General features: G+C 32.2%; 2 protein-coding genes across 2 annotated transcripts; one reads left to right on the forward strand and one right to left on the reverse strand.

Moving 5' to 3' along the window:
• Positions 1-10,394: 10,394 nt before the first annotated feature.
• Positions 10,395-10,571, reverse strand: LOC108859419 (uncharacterized; the record flags this gene model as incomplete). The annotated part of the gene is made up of 1 exon (XM_057010529.1): positions 10,395-10,571. A coding segment is annotated over one exon (126 nt), but the record flags the coding sequence as incomplete, so codon positions are not given.
• LOC108859418 (protein FANTASTIC FOUR 4) lies at positions 10,474-11,568 on the forward strand. Its single transcript, XM_018633315.2, has one exon. It carries the CDS (start codon positions 10,607-10,609, stop codon positions 11,486-11,488), a length of 882 nt encoding a protein of 293 aa, XP_018488817.2. The 5' UTR covers positions 10,474-10,606; the 3' UTR covers positions 11,489-11,568.
• Positions 11,569-13,698: the final 2,130 nt, after the last annotated feature.

Below are 13,698 nucleotides of genomic sequence, written 5' to 3' on the forward strand. Positions count from 1 at the left end.
TTGTATATATATCCACTAATGAGAAATCCATGTTGCCTTATAATTTACTCTAAATTGGATGATTCCGAAGGATTCCTTTTGTTCTAGTAATGGAATAGATCGATGTAAGTGTCCATGGCTGTGTTTGTTCCATTGAATCAGTATTCTTATCCAAACTAGTCATAGTTATGTGAAAGTTATAGTTTGCTTGGATAATATGTGAGTGAGTCAATAGTTATGGATGAGAATGATATTTTCATGTGGATGTCATGCTTTCAACAAAAGCTAAGGAGACAAACAATAACTCTATGTGGCCAATACCTAACATTCTATATACATATCCTTTGTCTACCTAAATAATATATAGTTATGTGAAATTTGTTAACCAATAGTTCATACACATGTGTAAGCATTGCTTATATAAGCTAATTTAAGATTTATTGCATGGTCACAAAATTTTAAAGTTTTAAGGAGTGGCTCATAAAGGCTCCACTAAGATAGTCAAAAGATGGTATTTTGCTTATGCAAATCATTTTGAGCCATGAGATGTACACTTTCGTTTCGAATCATGTGTTCAGATTCGATATAGCGTTTCTACTAGTTTTGGAATGATCAAATTTGTTCCGTTACAGTCTTTTTTTGTTTTCTTGGAAAATTCTTTTCGAATAAATACGAAATCAAGAATCATATTATCCTAAAGAAATTGCATCTTTTGTAAATCGCTTTCAAATATGCCAACACATCTGGGTTAAAAATGAACAGTCTCGTTTCACATTATGACACCACACGATTACTAGTTTGGTTACATGCACTCAAAACGTAAGGCTTAAGTTTCTGTCTCCACTAATTTTGAAGTGGTATGACGTATTCTTTGCCTTTAGATCCTCCATTAGTTGAAAGAAATAACTAATACTGATGGATAACGATTCGAGTTTCACTCTGTATTTAAATTATTTAATGTTTGTGCGTGTGTGCATCATGGGGCTTGTGTGACATGACAAGTCAAATTATTTTCGTATATAAAATTCTCATACTTTAATTTGCTTCTGTCGCCTGTCGGTATTCACTTAATAATTGTAAAACTCGATTAATATAATCAAAAGCATCTTTAAGTAATAGGACACAAATTTAAAAAGGTAAAGCACGATCGTTTGGTGCGACCAAGGGTTGCTATGCTACTTTCTAATTCAATCAATGCGTTGGTTCTAGACTTAGGACCACATGTGCTGATCAAAGACTCGATATATGTAGATTGATATTTGTTGACAGATTACGTCTGCAGGTCAGCTCCTTTTTCTACCTTTTCTTGATTAAATTATGTCATAACTTTTTACGTACTCTCATGCTTACGTAATAGAATCCTCCTCTATTTTTCTTTTCTTTTTTTTAATTCACGGTATTCATTCCAATCGTGTATCAATCTAAAGGGTAATTAAATCATTTCATTATATACTTCCTTCAGGAGAAGAGTTTTAGCGTAAATTTTCGGACTCCACAATGACATATTTTTTGAAGGGGAGTTACATACTATTTTTTTTTGTCATCTAGAAGATTATATTAACTTGAACAAGTGATTACACAAAGCCAGTAAAGATGATCAAACCTTTCTGGAGCCATTAGCCGGTAAGGTGATCGACACCATCCGGAAACACAGATTGGTACAACCATTAAAACCACGAACTAGACTACAAGATGAAAACAAAGTCGAGGAGGAAGGTCAAGCTACAAGAGAGGTGAGCCGAAAGGAAACAGACGAAGATATGAGAGTGAGAGCAGCACACTCCTACTGTTCTGAGTAGCAAGATAACTCCAAGAGTGCTTCCAAAAGAGAAACCCGCTCCAACACCACACATAGAATTAACGAGAACTCAAAATCAATAAACACAGGCTGAGAAGGGCAAAGAGATAGACTGGAAGCACATGAACATCACCAACACATAACTGGATCGGGAGAGGTTAGAATCCTTAACCGTCGCCATAAACACCCTTCAATCCCAACTAAAACTCGCCATTGGACCTTGAGTGGGTTCTCCACGCGCCTCATACGCAACAGCGCCCCACGGCGAAGCCTATAAAACTTCCCGAACACTTATTCAAACAGCCGGTAACTGGATAAAAACCACTCCGAACCCAAGACTTACACTCACCACTCGACGGCAACCGAACAACAAAGAAGCTTACGCTCTGCTAAACAGCTATCTTCTCAAGATCCTCTCGAAACCAAAGATAAAAACGCACAGGCACTGACCATCAAAGCTCAAAACCATCGGAGATGACTCCAATGAGATGAGGCATCACTCTCAAGTCCAAGCAAGTCCCCAAATCACCACCGTAGCTAAACCTCACGCCCCCTCCACAATGGCCACCAACACAGACACTGCTAGGGTTTGAGTCTCACCAGAGAAGAGAAAATTGGGACACTAAACCCTAAGCCAACTAAATCCGACCCCCTGCAGATCCTCTAAAGCTTCTACAACTCACCTTCACTCCAGATTGAAAGAGAGAAACCTCAAATCAAGATCAGACGACTAGATCTGAGTGACTTCTTCTTCTCCCATCACCAGAGCTTCAGCATATCACCATAGAAGAGAAAGGCAGGCAAGGAGCAAAGAAACCACGACCAACGGAGCCGTAACTGACGCACGCGCCGTCACGGCCAGAGAGAGGAGAGAACACCGATGTCTTCAAGGCGAATGTTTCTTTTTGATGGTGTGGTTCATAACATCATTGAGTTACATACAATATATTTTGGGTATTTTATGACTGCCTCGAATAAAAAAATATGATATGAATGATAGCTAATATATAGGTCGTTCTTCATTGCGATTAAACAACGAGGAAACTCATATATATCACACTTTTGTTGTTCACATCATCTTTGCATCTGCTTGGTACGTAATACGAATAGATATTCAGATTCACATATTAGTGCACTGATTAATACGTGATCATCCACTTGGAACATATGGTAAAATGTGTTGGAACTATTTTTTTAGCAATGTATTCATATGCTAAAAATAGAGTTAGTGTGAATGAGAAATAGGGATCTAATGTGTGTGATTTGAGAAACTTGTATAAAGTTACAAATATACACATTAGATATTTGGATTTGGATTTTGATTTGTTAGTTGGACTTCATGTTCATTAACTTAATCTTATAAATCAAATATATGTGATCTTTTATATTCATAAAATATAAAAAAAGAAATCCATTTAAAGTATATTATGTTGTTTGAATGAGTCAAATAATAATAATTATACTCTTTAATTTTTTGGTCAAAATGTGAAATGAATTTACATATTAATTGACAAAAATTAAAGTCTCCATTAGTGCACCATGGAGGTTTCATTTCTATGTTGAAAATGAAACTTGTGCTTCTCATTATTTTTCTATATAAATGGCTTGTTAGCATGATAGAAGGACATACACATCAAATACCAAAGAAAAACTACAATCTCCTATGTTGAATAGTCATGTTAGTATTTTTTTTTATTTCTTGTGTCTGAGAGTACAACACAAAACTAGTTTCGCCAGACTTCTGATAGAGTGACGCAAATTCAGAAGATTGTTTGCAGTTGTATCCTGGGACTCATTACGTTATCGAACCGTCGCACTACGGGACGTATTTTGAGTTAAGGAAAGAGATAATATCTCGCATCTGCAGTTGTATCATCCTTTTCTTACTCTTTGATATAATTTTATCATTTTTATTCTTTACAATATTCAGTAATCCGTAGTTTATAAAATACGGTTCCATCAAAATGGTATTAGTACTAGAAGCTTATTACTTATTTTGGAAAAGAACTTAAATAGAAAGAAAAGAAATTGAGATCTACTTGTCGTATATAATACATATCTAAGGTATCTTCGTACAAAACCAGCAATGCATGGTCTCTCGTCGAATTTTGTGAGAAATTATAAACTATGTATCTACTTGTATTGTCTGCTATACACCTCAAAAAGTTTTGGTCTGCTAGCTAAATAAAGCGATCGTAGGTTATGCAACACACAACTAGCATAAGTGCATAACATATTATTATGCTTGCCAGAAATTCACGGATGGTGTCTAGCTAGCTTGTATTTGTATACACATTCTTTATCCTCGCACAGTACACAAGTTGCGACAGCTTTTCCATTACAGGAAACCATAAACTCAAAAATCTCTCTTACTCTCATCAAATTTGGAAACGGCTCACACTTTCTAGCTAGCCTTTCTTTCTTGCAATTTATACGGTAAAGGAAGAGGTTGGGGCCCAATTGATTTTATAACATCATTCACATTGCAATGTTTTTAAAAGGATTTTGAAAAAGATTCTAAAATTGAAATATTCAATTAATACTTTTTCTTATAATTATAGTATATTAAAATTTTGAGAACTCTCTATGAATTTGGTTATGTGAATGCTCAACAAGTTACATTTGCTATGCTTAGTTAAAGAAACAACATTTCAGTAATTTGATCAAGCAACAAGCAAACTTTCATATGCAAAGAGAAACACAGAATCCAGTTTGCTAGTTTTGAAAAATATATGATAAATATTAGTGAAGAGCAAATTTATGATAAACATGTACAATTTATATTTTATTTATTTATATATTATATTTTAATTAATTATTTTGTAGTTTTTAAGTAATTTGGAAAATTTTGATTCAGTTCTAAGATTTTCATTTGACTTTAAACGAATTTTGAAGATATATATATATATATATATATATATATATATATATATATATATATATATATTTATACTTTTTTAAATATATCATTTGTGATCCCTATATGATTTCAGAGAGAGAAATTGGCGTCTTAAATTGTGAGATTCTTATACTAATTTTTAAACGAGTATTATACATGAAAACACACTTAATATTGAACATGGTTTGTTATATCAGCATTCACATGGCATAGAGTTAAGCAAAAGGTAGCTAGTGAGTAATTAGTTACTTTAGGGCATTAGTTTACTTGTAAAAGTTGTGTGCAAGTGTTGTTTTGTCCCTTTCTTTTTCAGAAAAGGGTTTTAATTAGGGTTTTTTCGTACATTACACAGCGTAAGCATCTGAAAACAGTGAAGACTAAGAGCCAAAGTGATAGTGGGGAATCAAATGCTGATTCACGAGTCTAAAACTTTTCTGTCTTCGTAAGCTACTCCGTACAATTTTTTAGAGGTAACATGGGTTGGACTTGGAGAGGGTAAAAGCAACTTAGTGTTGGCTAGCCAATGAGAAAAAGGACAAAGTTTGATGTGAACCTAATCCAACCTGGATTACTATTTATAATCACAATGTGCTGAATCTGAGAGAGAATATTCCAAAGTAGAAACCTAGGTGGCATTCTTCTATTCGTCTTCTTTCATAAGCGGAAAGTTTTGAATATAAGTTCACACCTATAACACAGTACTTACGGATCTAAGATTGATGTGTTCTTTCTAAGAGTTTTCTAAATCCAATCTTCAAAATAGACCAAACCAGCAAAAATAATAACACATACTCCCTCAGCAATTTAATTGTCGCAATAAAGTAAAAGTTTCGTTTCAAAATAGAAGCCGTTTAAAATATTTTTATTGGTTAAAATATATAAATAATTGTGTTTTTATTTTAAAAATATACAAAATCATATATTTTATTAATATATGTGCATCAATCTAGAATGGCAATTAAAATAAAAATAAGATTACTGATGGTTAACCTTTTTTTACTTCTGTTGCTATAAATATAATTAACAACAAAATTTTAAGAGTTTTTTTAACACCACTTTCATTAAACCTAGAATATCAGTAAAAACTAACACAATAGATAACTTAGAGAAATAGTTAATCAAAACTCTAGAAACATAAAAGAAAAGAAAAACATAAAAACTAGAGTTAGAGAAAACTTTAAAATAAAATAACAGTGAATTCAGAGCAATACGCTCACAACAATGCATGAAGCTTGAGAGTTTATATTTCTCTTTCTCTCTTTTTTCTTCTCACTGTCACAAGGATTCGTAAAACGAAAATAATGATGAATACTGTAACAAAAACGTATACATATATTATATATATAGAACTAGGAGTTACCACTCTCACCAATCCTCACGTCGACATGACTGCTCAGATTGATTAGTGATCTTGGAACTTTACGTACATTTGTAACAAGACAAAATTCAACCAAATTAGCTGGTAATTAGACACTAGATTTTGACCCGCGCTTATTTTTCACTTTTATGAAAAATATTATTTGTTTGTAATTACTGAATGTATTTATCTTATTAAAACTTTTTTTTATAATAAATTCGACATATTAGAGTACCTCTGGTAAACTATGTGTTTCTCTGACTTTATTTTATTCTCTTTTCAATCAATATATTTATTTGGCTTATTATTAAAATAAATGATTTTAGAATATAACTGTACAATACTTTCACATTGATATTTTGTTTAAACAATGTGACATATTTCTATATTAATTAAATATTTACATTGTAATTTGTATACAATTCAACATATTTGTCTAATTGTTGTTAAAGAAATGATTTTGAATTCAAATGTACAGTACTTTTATATTGTTTTTTCTTCAGCTCATATAATTTTTTAAAATAAATTTCTTTCAATATAAGCTATATTAAAAATTAGTCAACTAAAGAATCTATAAACAATTATTTACATAGCAATATAACATATTTATATATTAATTCAGTTTAATATATAAATTATTTATTACTGCCATATTTAAAATGAAAGTTTATTGATATATTTTTAGGTTGCTACAAACCAACCCGTACCGAAAATGATCCAACTCGAATCTCCTACGATATTTATAATATTCGAATGATATTTATTTAATTTAAAAATCTAGGGGAAAAATATTGTGTATCACGAAAACATATATGATCAATTAGTGGTTTCCTAAAATGTAGGAAGTTTAAATAGATTTGCTGATTTTATTTGGATAGAGATATTTTTTTAATAAAAAATACAATCCAAGTTTCCAAACAATTTTTTTAACTACAATCCAAGTTTCCAAACAATTTTTTTAACTACAATCCAAGTTTCCAAACAAACTTATTCTTTATAAATGCTATCCAAGTAACCAAACACACCAAATTTTTTTAATACTCTTATCCAAGTATCCAAACACACCGAAATTGTACTTCAGCTTTAATAAGATAGATGTCCATAGACTCAGGTAGGGCCGTCTCAAACTATTTATGGACTCTGTTCAAAAAATATTGATGATATATTTAACGATGTAATAGAATAATTTTAAAAGTGTATTGTTTTATTTATATATATTTGACATTTTTTTTGAAATTATCAACACCAAATTTAGTATTATGTCTAAAAATTTAAAGTTTTATATTATAACTTATATATTTATTTCATAAATTCTTAATGTTTTTTAAATTTTTTAATTTGGACTATATTCGACCGCTCCACTTACACGTGCTATTAGACGGCCCTGGTCACTCAGGCTAAAATCTAGCTACATTGTTTTTCAAACAAAATACTATTTCCAAACAAACCCAACAAAGGGGCATGTTTACATAATTTTTTTTTTGGCCAAATATTTGTATACCCAACAAAGGGGAATGTTTACATCATTATACAGCAAAATCGGAGGTAATCTATAAATAAAGGGTGAAACTCATGTGAAGGAGTGTTGTTAGTGTAGAAAAGATGATTTTTTTTCAGGCTTGAAATCGACCAAACCAGGTAGAATTGAAGGACTCTTGTCTACTCAATGGAACCTGAATAGTAAGAGGTTTTTCCTTATCAAGACCAAGTAACTTTGCCCTGATTTGGAGCTTGGCTGGCCGGTTTGTGCACACCAGAGTGCAAACGGGAATTCCTTTCTCTCCATATGAAGTAAACCGATGCTTGAAAAATTAACTTCAAGATAGCCTTCAGCTTGGTTCTCGTAAGAACATCAATCAGCCAGTGAATAATCTCATTTTAGGTAGAGGGATAATCCATTCGGACTCTAGATAACAGCAAATTCCAGACTCCAGCCGAGAATTGACAATAAAAAACAGATGCTTAGCCGTCTCTGCCGCATGAGCATAGAGAAGACACTTCCCGGAAACTCTCCGGAACCACGAGACCCCACGATTTTAAGGGGTGTATTCAACTGGGAGTTTTAGGTGATTTGTATTAAAATGACAAATTCTCTTTTATTCAAATATGAATTTTTAATAATTTATTTAAAATTCACTGTTAATGAACTTGACATTTCGTAAAATAGTCTGAAATATACTGTTAATGAAAATATTTTAAATTTTAAAATTTTAAAGTTTTCAGGTGATTTTAGGGTGTTTGGATGGAGTTTTTTAGTTAAATAAATTAAAACCAAAATCTCATAGTTTTATGTGAGATTCTAGAATAGTTTAACAAAAATCACCTAAGAATCTGTAACTTATTAAAATTATCTAAAACTCTATTAAAAATCAAATAACATCAAATGTTAAATTAATACACCTCCTTAATATGTCTTGGATTAACACTATGCCCGTTAAGACAAGCCAGACTATAAAGGAATATTTAGGAAGTCTCTCACTGAACCATACAGCCTTAGTGGCAATGAACGACCCTGATTCCGTTCGGTTATCATGCCAAAAAGACGTAGTTATTCCTGAATTAACGTGTCAAAGTATGTGAATTTTAGCCCAGTGTCTAAGCTTCATAAGGCGCTTCCAAATTCAACTGCCCACAGTTGAAAAATCAGAAGTCCAAAATATTCTCCCTGGTATTACGTGACTTCTAATCCAGGCAATCCACAAAAAATCAGTACCAGCAGCGAGAAACCAAATTATTTTAATTTCATAGAGCTGATTTAAACAGAAGAGACGTCGAAGACCCAACCCTCCACACTCCTTTAGGAAACATACAGCTTCTCAAGAGACTTTTACTCATCTTGCCGAGTTGGGAGCACCTGTCTAAAGGAAGGCCTTACATATATGTTCTAGCGCATCCAAACACTCTTTTGGTAGTGAGAAAATATATAGCAGACCAGAAATTAATCTAGCTACATTTAGTGATACTAAAACAACCTTCCCCTTAACGTGTTAAGATAATTAAGCTACTTCATTATGTTTTTTTCTTTTTTCATTTAATTATGTTTTGATTATTCGTTTATTATTATTAGGACCATTTTTATCACTAGCGCATAACAAAGTGGGCGGAAAATGGGAATTTGTTCCTGCATTCAAATGTAGCGTTGTTGGGCGAGGCGTGTTTTTAGACACACTTTATGTTTTTTTATAACGTTAATTCTTTTATTTTCATGGATGATGCATGCATAATTCAGTTAACGAACATTCCTCCTTAGATGTTCACGCCTTCTTCACTGATGCCCATAACTTTATATTATTTATATTTTTGTGGTTAGTAAAAGAGCTTTCAACATTGTTGAGCTGTTTTAATCATGTTGGTAAGTTGGGTTAGAGAATCGACCGCTACTGTTAAAAAAAGTAGATGCTAAAAGAGCTAGTCGAAGCTATGATTAGAAAAATAAAAACTCAACATGTCTTGTTCTTTGTTTATGGTCGAGAATATGTTTTTTTTTGTTACACCGGTCGAGAATATGTATAATGACGGATAAATGTTGAATAAACATTATCAAGTTTAAATTTTAAAAAATTAAACCATACAAAATTAGTAAAAGCATTTTTGTTCCTGAAAACTCTTATAGGTTTTATTATGTTCTAGTTTAGGACATAAAGTAACAAATCTGAAACCAAAATTAGCCTATATATATTATTGTATGTACTTTTTTCGTTTTTTAATTATTTTTAGTTTATCAGTTAACATATCTTTTCCTTTACAAATTATTTTCTATGGAATTGAATGACGTTTCTTTTTGGGTTAATTATATATATATAAAAAAATATACTCTTCACCATTTTCCCTAGATCAATTTAGATTTGATTTGATTTGGTTTTGTGTGTTTTTTTTAAAAAATCGTTATTTAGGTTCAAAAACACATGTGCTCTCAAACCACATTTTCTGATTTCACTACTTGCATAGGAAAGTCTCTTTCTCTTCTTTGTTTTTGTGTGGATAGTCTCTTTCTAGCCACATCACATGCACGAGGATCGATACTTCCTCGCCACTGACTCAATCATGTACTACTATATCTTTTCTCTCTTTTTTGCTATTTAAGTGATAAAACTATGTTACCAAACATCCTTCGTTTCTACAATTGCTTTCCTCTACTATATGTAAAAAAGTTTTTATTTAAATAAATATAGACATAAACATTTTTAGTGTAATACTACATATATGGAACTGTACAGTGACCATATTCTATTCTTTTGCCTTTTAATGGATATATTCTCATATACATTATGTGGCATAAATAAAAGTTTTCATTTTGTACAAGTGGTAGTGTAGAAAAGCTCTTTTACCCACCATCTCTCTCTCTATACACTAAAACATTCTTTCTCAAACTTTTCTTTGTTTATTTATATTTTCTTGGAAGAAAGTAACTTTTAGGCACTACAAAATAACACCCTCATGCTCTCCTTATCCCTCAAATTCACTTCCAAAGCCTCTCTCATCTCCTCTTCTACTTGTCTCTCTCCCTCTCTGCTTCCCTGTTTCCACGTAACAAGAAAATCTTACAAGAAACTTCTTCCAAAACTCTTAAGCCATGGCAACTGTTGTATATCAAGGGTATCAATCTCATTTTGAGTCACAACACTTTGAGCCAAGAACTCTAAGACTCAGACTCTCTTCTCCTAACAATCATCACTCATCCACACCTCTCAAACCCCATTTACTTGACTCATCCATCACTCCACAAGACATCATTTCTACCACTAATGCAGCTTCCTTGCCCTCGCCAGCTCCTAAACCGAGCTCTAACTTGGAAAGTTGGCTCGAGACCATCTCGAACTCGAGCTCTGATGAAAAAGACAAGAAGACACTACTTCCCTACGTTCATTCTCCATCTTCTCGTAGAACTCTCAGCGATGAGAGCTTAGCATTGTGCACTGAAAGCCTCGGTAGCGAGACCGGCTCTGATGTTATTACCGATCAAGATTTGTTCTCGGTTTCATCCGAATTACAAACCAGGGAAACTAGAACTTCGACCACCACAACAAGAACATCAAGACAAGATAGGAAGAGAGATGCGTTGGCTTCACTTCCACCTCCTTTGACAAGTATGAGAGGTTTTGACTGCATTCAAGTCAAGTCCCACCGTGAGAACGGAAGATTGGTGATGACGGCCATGAAACCTCTGCCCCGCGATAGATGCTTACAGGACCGAAGTAATGGCTGCGTCAGACTCGCGTTCTTGATTGACTCTGATGACCACAAAGAGACAGAGATCAAAGAAGAAGAAGAAACTATGGAGACAGAGAGAGATAACGAAGAAGAGATTCCAGACTACGAGGAAGAAGTTGAAGAAGAAGAAGACAACGAAGTGATAGCTATTGAGAGGATTCAAAGATCAAATAGATGTCATGAAGGGGATCGAGAAAACAGAGGATTTCTAACTTGGGAATCTTTATGTGTTGCCACTTCTTAGTTTCACACAGTTTTTTTAATTTATTTCATGCATTGTGTTTTCGTTTTTTTTTTTGTTATAAATAACAAGCGTTTTTATCAGTCTATATGGTTAAAGATTAAATACTGGATTACTGACAAAGACCTTGATTATTAGCTTTTGTCAACGACCTTTATTTTTTAATTAATACGTAAAAGGTTGTGTTTACGGCCTGTTAAAATCTGATGTTCATAATTAATAACAATGTTATATATATACATATGTATATAAATGTTTTATAAAGAAAACTGAGTTTAGTAAATTGGCAACAATTTCCCGCTCATGTATCGTAACAATTATAATAAACCCCAAATATTAGTAGCTAGTACTTAATTTTTTTTTTCGTTTTTTTGATAACATAACATGAACCTGAATTTCAGAAAAAGTAAAATTATAGAGAAGAAATGAGGGTATGGGGTGGGTCAGTGGGTGGTAAACAGTTAGTTAATAAGGTTTGGTGAGATTCGATAAAACAATCCGAAGGAAGTGGCAGACTGAAAAAATCGAGGAGGAGACTGTACCATGGAAGTGCCTTCATCATGGGAACACACATCACCTCACTCTGTCTATTCTTGTTTTTCAACGTTTTTATTTTCTAAAAGTTGAATTATGATCTAATCTCTAATTAAGACTTTGATTTGTATTTAAGTGGGCATTCTATGCTTGTGAAATAATCCTTGCTGAGAAGTCATTTTTAGGTGTATATTATCAGGCTGAAGCATCTCTATAAGTTTTGCAGGCATGTTTTACCAAAAAAAGTTTTGCAGGCATGTAACTTTTCTTTTTAACGTCATTGGTATTAAATATTATATCATATATGGAAACAAAAAAAATCATATACAAATAGAGAAGAACAATGAGAAATAGAGAAGGGACTATTGTTCCGTACAATGACGACGTCACATCTATGCTAAAAGCTCTCCGAGGCTCCGCTTCTATTCCCTCAGCCTCTCTCTTAGCCCCACAAGTCCACAATAAAAAGGTTTGGCTGAAAATTCGTTAATTTAAACAATGATATATATATATTTTTTTTTGACAAAGAATGATATATATATTTTTCTTCAGATCAAAAATTGGGATTTGAGTATTGTTTTTACATGACTAGAAAAACCATGTCCATAACCTATTGCTCAGAAATAAGAGGTGTCATAGTTCAAAAAATACAAGAGACAAGAGGTACCACTTAATTATGAGTATTTTCAAATGAATAATTATTAGTAATTGCCAACTTATATACATGCATGCATGGTTTTCCCCTAATTGGTGTCTGTGTTTTGTTACATCAAAAACAAAACTAATTAATATAGAAAGCATGACACGTAAAACTCTATAGGAAACTTCAAAGTTTTGTTTTCTCCTTATGTTGATGACTACTCGTTTGCTACAAACTTAAAATTGAACATTATTCATTAATTGTTATTGTATCCGTTATCCCAAAACTAATGGTTTGAATTTGATGTATAAGTGCGATCCTTTTCGCGTTTCTTTTCTGCAAAGTAGTTTGAAACTTCTTTTTTGAAAAAAGGAGTAGTTTGAAACTTTACATGTGCTTTTATCCATTTTTGAACTTTTTTGCGTTAATCCATTTGCGCAATGTATTTATATTTACACTTCTAGAACTAAACAACTTAACTCATCGTTTTTTGATAAATCAAGATACACGGACTAATATCAAATCGATACATAATCCACATATAGATGGAATTTATTAATAGTAAAATCATAAATGGAAACTTCGAACGGCTGTTGCCTTGGTTAATGATTTTCTTATGTGAAAATGATTATGCTAATTAACTAATCATTAAAATCGACTACAAACTAACAACACATAAAACTATTTGTAATTTTTTATCAAATAAAACTATTTGTATATATATTAGTATTTAGTACTCACTCTCTGTACCATTTTAAGTGATGTTTAAGGTTTTTACACAAATATTAAGAAAATACAAATTTCTATATAATTTATCTTGGTTACATAAAATTGCATTAAGTAAAATCAGTCTAACCAATAAGAAAAACATGTAGTATTTTGTAATTGATTGCAAATTTCAATTGACATTAAATTTTATTTAGAAATGTAAGAACGTCGCTTATTATAAAACAAAATAAAAATACTTAAACACTACTTAAAATTAATGGTACTGAGGGAGTATGAACAGAAACAGAACAAACTAGTTACTTACACTGAC

Source organism: Raphanus sativus, chromosome 5 (assembly GCF_000801105.2).
Source record: "Raphanus sativus cultivar WK10039 chromosome 5, ASM80110v3, whole genome shotgun sequence".
Taxonomy (NCBI): Eukaryota; Viridiplantae; Streptophyta; class Magnoliopsida; order Brassicales; family Brassicaceae; genus Raphanus; species Raphanus sativus.

What these genes read in the sequence shown, in the direction of transcription:
- LOC108859418 (XM_018633315.2), top strand. Translation starts at nt 10,607, where the DNA reads ATGGCAACTGTTGTATATCAAGGGTATCAATCTCATTTTGAGTCACAA.